This window comes from Marmota monax, unplaced genomic scaffold (assembly GCF_021218885.2).
Source record: "Marmota monax isolate L192 unplaced genomic scaffold, Marmota_monax_Labrador192_F-V1.1 WCK01_AAM20220418_F8-fsc00038, whole genome shotgun sequence".
NCBI lineage: Eukaryota > Metazoa > Chordata > Mammalia > Rodentia > Sciuridae > Marmota > Marmota monax.
The window spans coordinates 9,126,488-9,141,217 of NW_026692498.1; the positions used below are offsets into that span (position 1 = coordinate 9,126,488).

The 14,730-nt window shown below is 37.4% G+C and overlaps 1 protein-coding gene across 6 annotated transcripts in view; it reads left to right on the forward strand.

Annotated features, from left to right (window-relative positions):
• LOC124093178 (steroid transmembrane transporter SLC22A24-like) overlaps positions 1–14,730 on the forward strand; it is a 57,834-nt gene that overhangs the window by 14,754 nt on the left and 28,350 nt on the right. For 5 of the 6 annotated variants that reach the window (XM_058579551.1, XM_058579550.1, XM_046445465.2 and 2 more), the window contains exons 3-5: positions 138–292; positions 392–560; positions 2,638–2,761. In XM_058579551.1, the coding sequence (XP_058435534.1) occupies positions 138–292; positions 392–560; positions 2,638–2,761 (448 nt within the window). The remainder of the gene's footprint in view (positions 1–137; positions 293–391; positions 561–2,637; positions 2,762–14,730) is intronic. The other variant, XM_046445466.2, reaches the window with a different exon arrangement.

Here is a 14,730-nt window from a genome sequence, read left to right on the forward strand (position 1 = left end):
TGTGATTCTGCTAGATCACAGTACAATGTCCTACTTGTTAAACATTTTACCCTAAATCTCAAGTTATTTTATCTTTTCTTGTTTTCCACATATTGTTTTTGTTCTGAAATAAGCTTACCTGTTCTGATCTTCCTTAGGTTTGGGCGGAAGGTGGTGTACCTGTGGTGCTTACTCCAGCTGGGCATCGTTGACACCGCTGCAGCCTTTGCCCCCACCTTCCTCATTTACTGCATATTACGCTTCTGGGCTGGGTTGAGTGTCGCGACTATTATGATAAATTCTTTTTGTCTTAGTAAGTCAATAATTTGAAACTTTCATTTTCTCCATGCCTGAATTGACTGTGAAATTACCCTTTGCCTGGAATGACAATTATGTACATATTTTCTTCCAGTGTCGGAATGGACAACATCCCAAAGGAAGTCTGTGGGAATAGTCCTGATGATGTCTTCCTACAATATTGGGCAAATGTTCCTCGGAGGACTGGCTTTTGCCATTGGAAGCTGGTACACACTGCACCTGGCTGTGTCTATACCCTTGCTTGTCCTCCTCTATCCCTCCAGGTATGAACAATCTCCAAATTATTTACAAGAGAGGCCAAGGTGATAACAGAAGAGCTATGTCACTGGGTATGTTTTTGGTCCCAATACTGGTCCCCATTAACACCCTTTGTGCCATCCAAGGTGAGGAAATAGGATGGCAATTTAAGTGGAGGTTGGCACTATATGTCACCATTTTTGTATAATAGACAGAAAATTGTCATGAAATAATTGTAATAGAAAAAAGTCACAGCTGGGGATGTGGCTCAAGTGGTAGCATGCTCGCCTAGCATGTGTGAGGCACTGGGTTCAATTCTCAACACCACATAAAAATAAAATAAAGATATTGTGTCCACCTAAAACTAAAAACTAAATATTTAAAAAATCAAACATTTATTATACTTTTATGAGGGCAGTATAATAATACATAATAGTGAGGATCATTGTGACATACTCATAAATGCATATACTATAATTTCCTATATCTCATTTTCCCTTACCTCCCTTTTGCCTGCCCTCTCACTTCCTCTGATTGTCTTCCTTATGGTCTCTCTTCTACATATTTATTTTCTTAATTGGTGCACAATGATCATATATAAACATGGAATTCATTGTGATTTGTTTATATATGCACATAGCACAGTTTGGTTAATTTCAATGCCAGCACCTCTCCTTGGCATCCTTTCCTCCCTCATCCTTTTCTGCCTTTCTCTGCTATACTGTTCTCCCTTCTAGTCTCATGAGCTCCTTTTATTTTATCCATTTTTTCCTCTCTACATTCCACATATGAAAGAAAATATTCAATCTTTGACTTTCTGAGTCTGGCTTATTTCACTTAGCATTATGCTTTCCAGTTCCATTTATTTACCAGCAAATAACATAATTTCATTCTTCTTTATGGCTGAATAAAAGTCTATGTGTGTATATACCATATTTTCTTTATCTGTTCATCTGTTGATTGACACTAACAATGGTTTTATAACTTGGCTATTGTGAATTGCACTCTTACAAACATTTAAATTCGTGTATCACTAGAGTATACAGATTTGGGGGTTTTGGCATAAATTTCCTAAGTCTGGAACTGCTGAGTCATGTGGTGGTTCCATTTCTAGTTTTTCGAGAAATCTCCATACTGCTTTCCAAAGTGATTTTTACCAATTTGCAGTCCTACCAATGATGAATGTTATTTTATTCAGTTTTTTCCCCACTGTTATTTAAAGACCAACCAGAACAATTGTAGAGGAGGAAAAGTTTATTTGAGTGCTTGGTTTCATAGGCCTTATTCCATAGAAGGCCAGCCTCGCAGCTCATGGTTTGAACATGAGATGTGTATCTATTGATTTTAAATTTTTGTTCTCTTTTTTCCTTCAGCAATTTTTTTGCAGTTTTTATTTTATAAGTCCTTGGTTAACTTTTTAACAATTTATTCTGATTGTTGACATTATAAATGGAATTATTTTATAATTATCTCTTCATGTTCTTCATTATTAGTGTATATGTATTGTGCTATTTGGCTGCATTTTCTATTCATTAGCTAACATATCTTTTTTTTTTCTGGAATCTTCAGGATTTTTCACATGGAAGACCATACCATCTGCAAACAGATAGTTTTACTTTCTCCTTTTTTTAAATATAGATGTCTTTTATTTCTTTTTCTTGCCTAATTAATCCACCTATAACTCTCAGTACTATGTTGAAAATAAGTGGTGAAAGTGGGCATGCTTGCCTTGTTTCTGATCTCTGAGAAATATCTTTTAGTCTTTCACCATTAAGTATAATGGTCACTGACTTGGGTCCTACAAAAACATTATAATGTGTGAATTATAGATAAAAATTATATATAAAAAATTGAAATGGAAATGGATGATTTATACCTTTTGATCCTTGTTTACTGATCTCTATAATTATTTTCACACATTAATGGCCAGATATGTCCCTCATCTTAGTGAAAGACAAGTCCAGTGGAAAAGGAAGATTTGGTTAGAAATTACACTGCTACAATAATAAAGTAATAATAAATGGAAAGGCAAATGAATCTCAAGGTTGTGTGAAAATTAAGTAGTTGAATATTTACTGTACCTTCCTTATCTTCTTTAATCAGGAAGCTGGTGGAGTCCTTCCGGTGGCTGATTGTCAGAAATCAGCTAGAAAAGGGTGTAAAGGAACTTAGAAGAGTTGCACACATAAATGGAAAAAAGAATACTGAAGAGACCCTGACCATAGAGGTGATCTGGAAGGGGGACCTGGGATGAAATGAAATGACCTCATAATCATGTTAGGCTATGTTCCTGGGCCTCTGGGGTGACTAAAGGGCCTGAATGAGAATGCTGAATGAGCTCTTACATCTCTGTCCTGGTTCTCCATGGATTCACTGTAGAGAGAAGACAATGAAAAAATATATCAAGTATTTGGACATAGATATTGCAATTCATTGATGGAAATACACTAATTGTATACTACTTCATTGCTCACTATTTAAGTAAATCATGATCCCTTTTAAGCAAAATCATAAAGCCAGTAAGACAAAGAGTAATTGAGCATGCAAAAGATAGCATTAAAATTATTTTAATTCCATCCATTTACTTAGCAATTCAACAAATATTTATTGTGCAACAAACGAGTCATATACTCTTCTACACAATATAAACATGACAGTAAAATATGTTCTGCCAAGTGTCAAGTGCTGGCTTCATTAAATAAGGTTCAATTCATGAGAAAATGCTAGGGAGTTTTAAATTAAAGAGACAAGACTCTAATTACCTTTAAAACCAGCTCCAGGATGGCTCTTCCTAGCTCCAGCCTCCAACCACCTAATGTGGTAGCAAGGTTTACTGAAGAGGCTAGCAAGAGAGAAAGAACATGCCAGGGAGTGGACTTTTATTGGGGAACAAAAATTCCAGGGGAAATTCCATCCAATAAAGGTTAAGGGGGTCAGCATCCCAAAGTCAGGGACGATGATTGGGTTTTCGGGGCAGTGGCCAGACACGCCTCTGCACGGACAAGCCCTTGGACCTGGAGAAGGGTGGGGAAAGCTCTTACACACCTGTGTCTAAGCACCTTTCACCCAGCCAGGGAGGTAACTCAAATCACATGTGAGGATGGCCTCCCCCATATTTCCCCTTTTTTCTTTTAAAAAGCAAGCGATGATTTACTCTCTCGAGTCTCTGCACTCTTGCTCTGAAGACTCGCCATCCTATAATTACAACACAAAAAATAATTAACAGCAAAGAGAACAATCTAATAATGTACCAGGCTGAGTGTTTAAGAATATTTCCAGGGTTAAATCCATTTAATTCCTTTAATATTTAATTAGCTAAAGACGAAGGATCCGAAAAATCAGCTCTATTATTTTGAATATCTTGGATATGATGATGGAGTTCCAAAAGATCCAAGATATTATTATTATTTTGCCAAATACCCAACAAATGGTTCTTAACCTTCTCCCAATCCCAGAGAGAAGCATTGTACTTGGCAGTTGTAACACACACACAACTTGCATGGCATTTAAGCCTTCTTTAAACTTTAAAGCTGAAAGTTCATTACCTATAGTTATAACAGTCACCTCTAAGGTGTTTAACTTAGTCTCAATCCTTTCATCAATATTTACTTGATTGCACAGAGCCTTGGAAGTATTTTGGGATAAATTATTAAGAGATTTTTCATGTTGAATATTTTGAGATAAAGTTATCAAAGCTGTGATGGTGGATGCAATGAAAGAAACTAAGGCCATAACTCCCACAATTATAATTAGAATGGCATGTCTAGGTATTACTAGCTGGGTATGAATTTGCTGTAAGACTTGAAAACCAGCATCAACATACCATGGCTCTGAAATATTAGCAGGCAATAAAACAAAAGAGGGCTGATGAAGTACCAGCACTCCTTTTCTTCTATTATATCTAGTAATACAATTTGTTAGGTTACATTTGTTACATGTTACAACATATCTGTCATCTATCCATTTAACTTTTACATTTCCAATTATTAAAATGTAAAGACATTGGACACAAGCTCATAAGCCATAGCAAGATCCTTCCTTACAGCTCTTGCCAACAAATTTTGGTAAAGGCTTGTCTGTAAAATATAAGAATTTCGAGGCAACAATTAAGGGCCAAACATCTTTTTGAATACCACCCTCACTGTAAGTCAAAATATTGCTAACAAATCCTGCAGATGTCATAGCAGAACTTTTTTATAATTGTCTTTTATCAATTTTTGGAGACCAGTCTAAAATATAACCACTATCTTTAGACACCTTAGGTTGTACTGGAAAACTGATCTTATGGGAAGATGTGGATACTTGAAAAGTATTTACACAATCTATCCATCTAGGAAAGGTGCCAATCTCAATTGTAGAACTATTAGGACAATGAGGTATTCATGGAGATTTTGCAGAAATGACTGGTTTGTTATAGGAAAGTCCCATTTTGATCACTGATCTAGTGTAATGTTTTAAGTCTCCATAAATGGTATGATTAATCAGTCTAGGTTTCCCAAGTGCTGTCTTTTCCTCAAATGATACTCTCAGATAGCCAGCATGTTTATCAGAGGACCAACACAAAGGCAATTGGGCATTGTAGCCAGAATAATTAAATCTAGTCACATGATTGGGAGTAATATGAGTATCTGTAATTCCTCCCATCATGAATGAGCCATTAGTAATCACTGGAATAGATTCTCCAGTCCACACAGCTGGATGTACCAGGGGTGGATCTGGCAAATATGTCCAGTAAGTGTCTTCTCAACTCCCTTTTACCTGATAGCCCAGCAGGGCAATCACTGTAGCTACCATCATCAATGGGGTCTTATTTCTTCTAGAGTCAAATTATTCACGAAGTGTGTGTTGTCAGCTCCTTCACATTTTCCCATGAGATCAGCTTTTCAGCTGGGTCATGTTGGTTCCTCTTTATTCTTCTTCAATGTCTCTTCCTTTTGAGCGGAGGCTTCTCCAGGTCGATTTTCAGTCACTTGAATCCCGGCTCTCTCTCTTCCATGTCTGATTGCGCATTCAGGCACCCAGATAGGATGGAAAGTACCTTCTGGAAAAATACAAGCATGACCTCTGCCCCACATAATCACTGGATCTGGGCCTTTCCATTGATCATTCTATAAGTCTTTCCACAAAACTCTGCCTAAAGGGCCAGTTGTGGCAGAAGACATATGTCTCTCAGCTGCAGTGTGACATTCTGTGTCACAATTTAAACAATTTAAAAAAAACAAGGCATGGTTGAGGCTATTTTGGGGAATCATAAACCTATTCCCCCCTTTTAATTTTTGTAATTGCAGCTCTCGTTCCACAATGGCTTGACCTTGGAGGTTATAAGGAATTCCTGTTTTGTGGTCAATTTGAAACTCTTGGTAAAATTGTTGAAAAGAAGAGCTCACATAAGCTGGTGCATTATCTGTTTTAATCTGTAAAGGGCAACCTAACACAGCAAAGGCTGCTAGACAGTGAGAAATTACATGTTGAGTATTTTCCTTTGTATGTGCTATGGCAAAAATAAATCTGGAATATGTATCAACTATTACATGTACATAATATTGTTTCCAAATTGAGGAATATGAGTTACATCCATTTGCCATATTTGATTTGGTTTTAATCCATGGGGATTTACCCCTGATGGCTGAGATGGAGTGTTAACAACACACTTAGGGCAGTGACTTACAATTTGATGAGCTTGTTCTCTGGTAATATTAAATTTTTTACATAAGCTAGAAGCATTTTGATTATGTAAAGAATCTGAAGCTTGTGCACAATAATATGGAGACATCTGTTGACAAATGGCTACCAATTTATCAATTTTGTCATTACCTGAAGTTAAAGGTCCTGGAAGATTAGTGTGAGCCCGTATGTGTTCTACGAAACATGGGTGTTTTCACATTTGCACCATCTTTTGTAGATAATGAAATAATTTAAATAGCTCTTGTGATGAGGTATATCCAATAACTGAAGTTTCAATATTTTTGGAAACTCTGACTGCATATAAGCTATCAGAATAAATATTAATAGGCTCATTTGTAAAGTAATTTAAGGCACAAATGAGAGCTTGTAACTCTGCTCTTTGGGCAGAACTATATGAGGTTTGTATCACCTCTGTGTGAACATGGCTATAAAAACCTGCTTTACCTGAACTTGAGCCATCAGTGAACACCGTTAGGACCCCATCTATGGGCTCGGCATGTACAATTTTTGGAAAAATAAGCAGTGCTATTAATGCAAATTGAATAATTTTATCATGAGTGTAAAGACTTTCTATCTGACCAAGAAAATCAGCAAAAGCTATTTGCCATAAACTTGAAGCTTGAAAAAGCCAATTATTTTGTTGAATAGAAAATGGAATAATTATAATATCAGGTTCAGATCCAATTAATTGTAAAACTCTTGTTCTACCTTTAATTACTAATTGAGCAATAGAGTCATAAAAAGGAATTAATGTCTTTTGGGGAGAGTGGGCTAAATGAATCCACTCAATGACTTCCAATCTTTGCCATATGGCTCCTGTAGGGGCATGAGCAGTTGGAAATATTAATAAATATACTAGCTCTTGAGGATTAATTCTGGTAAGCTGTGCATTTTTAATTACACTTTCAACCTTTTTTAAAGCTTCTCTAGCCTCTATTGTCAGCTGATGAGGAGAGGTTGGAGAAGGATCTCCTTGTAATATCTGGAATAAAGGATTTAAATCAGAAGTAGTTAGTTTTAAGGATGGCCTCAGCCAATTGATATCTCCTAATAGTTTTTGAAAATCATTAAGGGTATGTAACTTCTTAACTTTTATGTGTAGATTTTGTGGACATATTGTATATCCTTGAATTATTTGACCCAAATATTGAAAGGGAGGCATCTTTTGTATCTTTTGAGGAGCAATACAAAAACCCATTGCTGTAAGTGAAGCCTCTAACTGAGTAAAATTTTCTGAAAGTACTTCTGGATTAGCATGAGCCAATAATATATCATCCATAAAATGAATAATATATGCATCAGGAAAGTTATTTCTTATAGGAGCTATCACTTGACCCACAATTTTTTTTTTACATAAAGTAGGACTATTACACATCCCTTGAGGCAAAACCTTCCAGCAATATCTTTTAACAGGTTTTAAAAATTAATTTCTGGGACACTGAAAGCAAATTTTTCACTATCCTCATGATGTAACCTTATTGAGAAAAAATAATCTTTTAGATCTATTACCATTAACCTATAATTTAAATGAATTGCTCTGGGGGAAGGAAGTCCAGGCTGCAATGATCCCATAGGCTGAATTGCATTAACAAAAATGGGGATGTTCCAATAATTGATTCTATATGACCAGCCTAAAGTTGTTCCTCATTTAACATGTGAATTATCTTAAGTTTTTCCCCTGAGATGGGCCACTGAAAAATCCATATAGGCTCTTTTGTGAGCCAGGTGATCTTTTCTGCTGTTTTTTGGATCAGGGAGACACTCAGGGCCCCTAGTAAAAATTTTGGTTTGGTGTATTTACTAATCTCTGTCAAGGAGACTGGTTTATAAGCAGATACTCTCCCTGATAATTTCCCTCATTATCTTCAGGAAGAAGCCCTTGATTAATTTCCTCAAATGATCTCATGGAATTTGGAGTTACTATTAATAATCCTATTTTGCTTAATATGTCTCTTCCCCATAGGTTTATTGTTAAGGACTCTAACACATAAGGTTTAAAAACTCCACTGTTCCTATCAGGATCCTCCCAGTGGAGATAATTAGCACTTTAAGCTGGCTGTGAGATTTGTCCAATTCCTTCTAAGTTAGCTGGTGCTATATGTAAGGGCCAATTCTTAGGCCAGAAGTGACTGGACAAGACTGATATATCTGATTCTGTGTCCACTACACCTATGAACCTTTTATGATTAATTTTAAGCTCCAGTAGGTGGCACTCCTGCCTCACTAGTTGAGACCAGTACACTCTGTCTGGTGGTTTGGAAACTGAATTTACTTGTGGGTGTTCATCCGAATTACAGGGTTATAAAATTAATTAAGCAATAGCCAAAGGGCATAATTTGCCTTATAGTAACATTTAATTCTCCCTCAAAACAAGAATCTACCACTCCAGGTATCACCTCAATGGCCTCTTTTAAATTGTTAGGTCCCAAAATTAACCCCATACTTTCTCTAGGAAATGGACCAAAAATACCAGTAGGGATTGGTTGTGGCCCTAATTCAGGATTTAATTCAATTATCATTGATGGTTGTAAATAAACTGTCTTTGAGATCTGCTCTGGTAGAAATGTCGGCTCCCCATGGTTGGCTGTGATGATGTTAAATTGTGCAACCTTTCTTTTGGTTCCCCTGTTTTTCCAGCCTGGGAATGGGCAGATTGGAAGTTTTTGACTCCCTACTAGGTGGAAGTAAAGGCCAGAATGTAGGCTGATCAGTGCAATCTTGGCCTACCACGTGGTCTTTAATAGATCGGTTTGCAGTCTGATAGATCCACCAGATAAAATTAAAATAGAGTTTATTGGCACCCCAGTCACTGGAAGGGAGTGGCTGGCTGCGAATTGTCTTAAGCAAGCTCTGTACAAGTGGCAGATTAGGACCGTAAACGTCATAAGAATTCTTTAATTTCTTAATAGTTTTAAATAGAATTACTGCATGGATGCAAACACACTGGTCTTGGTTATTAACCTGTTCAAAAACCGGGAAGAGTTGGAAGTCACTAGTGTCTTCCCCAGCTTCCTGCACCTTTCTAATTTCCCTCTGGAATGGAGTAAGGAAAGTCATCACCAGTTCAGAATACCTATTAAAATTCATCCTTTTAACAGAGAGCAGCTGAATTTGAATGGCTAGGGCAAGTGCCGTTAAGCAAATTCTGTTGAAATTCCCTGGAAAATCTTGGACTTCATTGTCTGACTCCTCTCCCTCAGACTGCGATTCCTCCATGGACCCTTCCCTGTTGCCATGTTGACTCTGAGATTGTAAGTCTCATGGAGGAGAACTCCCTGTCTCCCTGTGAATCTCCTCTGGATCCTCCTCTCCAGGAGAAGGCCCTTCTATCCCCCTGGAGGCCTCCTCTCTATGACACTCCTCTCTGTGGTCTTCCTCCAGATTACTCCGGTTTGGCTCAGGCAAGGCAAAGATTTTACTTTTGGTCTTGTTCTGAGGTTTTTTTTGTTTGAATATAATTTGTTTTAGTTTTTAACCAACTTAGAGGAAAAGAGGTTTCCTAAGCCTCAGGCAATTTTTCCAATTGAATAGACTTAATGGCTCTCTGAATACCTTCCAATAGATCTTCAGGGGGCCACAGACTATGGCCCATGTAATCAAAAAGACAGATCTCTAATGCAGTCCAAACCTTTTGAATATTGTCAATGTTTCCAGGTAATTCATTAGAAAGGCAAATTTTATGTAATTTCCTTCCTAATTTTTTCCCATGTATGTAAATTTGGTGAATCTTGGTCACAAAACCAAGGGCAAAATTCACCTACAATCTTTAAGAATTGTAGCAACTGGGTCTTTTTGACCTGCTTTCCCTTCTGATTAATTATTGTCTCTAAAATAGTCAAATACATGTCTTTATTGGTAGAAGTTAAATTTCCCATCATTAAAGTTTTTTTTTAACGTCTCTTTGCTCCAAAAACTGCCTGGTAGTTTCGTGACCCTAAAAATTGTCACAAATTCTGCATTTCTATAGCATGCTTTCTAACTCAACCTAGTCAATTTAACTCATGCCTCATGTTGGGTGCCACTTTGCCAAGTGTCCAGTGCTGGCTTCATTAAAGAAGGTTCTATTCATGAGAAAATGCTAGGGAGTTTTTAATTAAAGAGACAAGACTCTAATTACCTTTAAAACCAGCTCCAGGATGGCTCTTCCTAGCTCCAGCCTCCAGCCACCTAATGCAGTAGTGAGGTTTACTGAAGAGGCTAGCAAGAGAGAGAGAGAGAGAGAGTGCATACTAGAGAGTGGGCTTTTATTGGGGAATGAAAAATTCCAGGGAAAATCCCATCCAATTGAGGTTAAGGGGGGCAGCATCCCAAGGTCACGGGCGATGATTGGGTTTTCGGGGCAGTGGCCAGACAAGCCTCTGCACTGACAAGCCCTTGGACCTGGAGAAGGGTGGGGAAAGCTCTGACACACCTGTGTCTAAGCACCTCTCACCCAGCCATGGAGGTACCTCAAATCACATGCGAGGATGGCCTCGTACAATATACAAAAGTCCTCTCCTACTTCTTTTGACATTAACATTATTCTCACTAGAGAGTAATAAAATTTTACCTCTGTGAAAAATCTTTGGACAAATCTTGTTTTCTTTTTTTTCTCTCTGAAGTTCCCTCCTCATAGGAGCCAGATTCTGATGTGGCTTATTCAAAAATACTCTCATTAACCCATTTAAAAATACTTATGCATCTACTGTGTGCCAGCATTTTAATATATATTAATAAGCAAATAAATCAGAATCTCTGCCTTTAAGGAACATACATTTTAATTTGGGACAAAAATTAAGAGACAATTACAAAAAGAGTGTTATGACAAGTCATATGAAAAGAATTTTTGAGATAACACAGAGAATCTTAGCTTTAATCACCAAAAAGTATTCGGGGATGATTGATAAAAAGAAAGCTAAAAAGCATTTCAGGCATCACACAAACTGCTTGGTGGAAGGACAAATGATAGACTTTCCCACATTAACTCTGAAAGAGAGTAAATGCCCTAGTGAAGAAATTGTTAATAAAGGAAAACAGATAAAAAGGGATAGATTCTCTGGCTACAAAATTATTCTATCTTTCTGACCCACTAAATAAATTGATACATTCTCAATTTCCCCAAAAGTCTTATTTTTATAGCATATTCTTGAAGTCCAAAATATTTTTAATTGCCATCATTTGAACTAAAGACTTCACACTTGATAGGAGTGCACTCTAACACTGAGCTACACCCTGACCCCCAGAATCTAAACACTTAAATGAGGTCCAAGTGTGGATGAGACTACTTATGTGACTACTTTTGTGTTGTTCTCTAATCATAGAACCTGTATTTGTAAATCCATGAAACTAAAGGGACAAAGCACATGTCTGAGACATATCCAACATATACAGATGATACAAGTGTAGAATAACTACTGTACACATTCCTATTCAAAAAGGAGATTGAGACACAGAGTCTATAGCAATTATGAAATGAAGAAAGGCAAAGTTTAGAAATGCTGTGAGTAGGTTTCAAGGCTTGGAAAATTGAAGCAATCTGGCTCTCACAACTGCTTGTCCCTTGGCTACAACTTCTGAATTTCTTCCCTCTCATAAAATGTATAAATATATTTTCATTTAAAAGGTGTTTTAAGCAGCTTATCAGTGGTAGCATTTTTGGGAGCCTTTCTCACTTGATACTATTTTTGTTCCCTTCAGTCAAGTTGGAAATGTTTTTTGTGACAAATATTTCTCAAAAACATTGTGGAGCTCCTATGGACTTCATTAGGGTTTACAAAAAATTGTAACACTTCAACAAATATCTTTGACATAAGCCCTTCTCTGCTTTGTGTGCCTGAAATGGCTGAGAGAAAATACACTAAAGTATCTCAGAAGTTCTATTGTTTGTTTGAGATCTGTTCCCTCTAAGATCTTTAGAAACATTGCACAGGAGGTGATGTATATGCTAATTACCTAATTTGTCCATGTATACAAAACATACATTGTACTTTATAAATGTCAACTAAAGTTATAATTAATTACTAAGAAATATTGTTCTTTCACTTGCTGGACTTTATCTGTAAATTAGGACTTATTTCCAGTCATGTTTTCCTGAAAATGTTCCAAAGCTATTCCTCAACGTTAGTCTCAATTGTGAAATGGAAAGGCTGAAAAATCCTAGTTTCTTTTATTTAGTTTTACTTCAATGTACTTTGCTCTCCTTGTTTTTATTATTAGCAAGAAATCAGAATATTTCTACCCACTGCCCAATTCTACATCCATTTCAAAAATTTAACCTTTTTTTTTACACTGGCATTTCACTCCTAGTACCAACATGTAATGAGTTCTCTGTTGTTATGGAGTAATTTGAACCTTGCCGCAGTCTGGCTGGGCACAATTCAGGAGCCACTTGTCAAAAGAAACGAACTTTATTTTTAGAACCACACATGCCAAACCACACAGCTCTTCAGGAAAACCTTCAGAGCCCAACTGCCACCACTGGCTTCCCACAAGCCTCTCAACCTCCCCCACTCCTCCTGCTCTTGAGGCCGATTGGGTGGGTCACATGGGCGGAGCCAAAAAAGTCCCCCAATTATCAGCTCCATGGTCTGAAAGGGCGGGGAACAGCCCAATGAGCATCACTGCAGAGGAGCTAATCAGTTGGCAGCTGGAAGTTTGCTGGCAGCTGGAAGTTTTCTGGGGCCCCTACGGCTGTGGCTCTCAACATCTCCCCCTCTCTGTTTAAACAACAAGCATGTAGCTTAGGGACCGTGCCTACCTTAGGTTGTCCAATAGTACATATGGTCCTTACCATTCATAGGATGAGCTGACCTCAAGGCCTCAGCCTCCTGTCTTAGGTTGGTACCATTGCAATTGGATCTTACCCGTCATTGACTACCGGTCCAGCATACAGTCACACCTGTGACTGTATAGGTCTTTGTACCATCGGGGGGGGGTGAGGTTCTTTGCCTCACCTCTGTTGGCCCCCAAATTTTAGTTGAACGACCATGACAAGCAGAAGGGAGGAAGATACACCAAGCCAATTGACTGCTCCTTTTGGAAAAATTGTACCACCGATGACACCATCAGCAAAAATACCCCAACACTACCACAAGTCGCTGCACCAACAGATAGTTCACAATGCATACAAGTGAGTTCACAATGCATACAAGTGATACATAGTCCAGGCAAGTTTTGCAAATAGTTCAGATGCAGAAGCTGTAGATTGGTTTTATCTTTGTCTTCACTGGCACTGGGATGAAGATAGGAATTCTGACAATAATGGCTAAAGAAAAAATTATGTAACATTCCAGAAGGCACTAAAAGAAAACAATTTTCTTAACAATTTACATTATCTTGAACAGAATTATTAAATATAATGAAAAGGAAAGGTGAAAGTAAACAAATAGATCTGTTAACCTCCTTTTTTGTTCACATATTAAAACAATCCTCAACAGCTGTTTACCCAATTTAAATTAAACCATTTAAATCATGTGAATAAAAAAATATTTGGATCCATTTTTTCATGAGCGCTCATCATATATGATATATGGACATACATACATACAAACATACAACATAAAACACAAGTGTGCACACATAATATAATACATACAACACATAACATAATAGTAAAGGCCTTATAACTTTTTACAGGTGAAATCTCCATTGCAGTGTTTAAAAACTCTATAGTCAAAAAATAGAATTGATCAGCAAAACATTAACCTGGGTCTGTATGAGCTCAAAAACCAAAATAGAACTTCATGATGTGGGAAAGGGTAATAATAAAATAGATGTTGAAAAAAGCATCCTGGTTCTGTCTCAGATGTAAGTATAGCCAAACTGGAGTTATGGATATCAGCTGTTATGGATTTGAGCCAAATCATCTTCTTTTTGGTCTGTAGAAATCGCTTTAGTTAATCTCTCTGGAATCCAAATCGGCTGCTGATCTCCCTGTGGAAACACACAAACAGACCCCCAACTCCAGACAATTACTGGGTCAGGACCTTTCCATTGTCCTGTTAGAATATCCTTCCAAAGTACCTTGGGCTTATGTACATTTTTTGGACACATATGCCTTTACGCAGCAATAAGCCCTGATGAATCCAAATTTAAAAAGTTTAGAGTAAAAAGGGTTATTTTAAGTTTATCTTTGGGGAATATATACCCCTTCCCAATTCCCTCTTTTGGCTTTAATAAGTACATTTTAATAGTTTGAGGAGCTCTTTCAACTATGCCTTGTCCCTGTGGATTGTATGGGATTCCTGTTATATGAGTAAGGCCAAATGATGAGCAAAATTGTTTAAAAGAGGTAGAAGTATAACCAGGGGCATTATCTGTTTTTAACTGTTTTGGAACGCCCACAGTGGCAAAATTTTGTAAGCAATGAGCTATAATGCCGCAGTCCGGCTGCAGCAAAATAACCAGGGGGTGACGATTAAATTGTGTACGTTGATACAGCAGGAGTGGAAGCCATTTATTGTAGGACAGGAGTGGTATTTATACATTCCACACAGCTTATCTAATTAACATAAACTAGATACATCAGTCAAC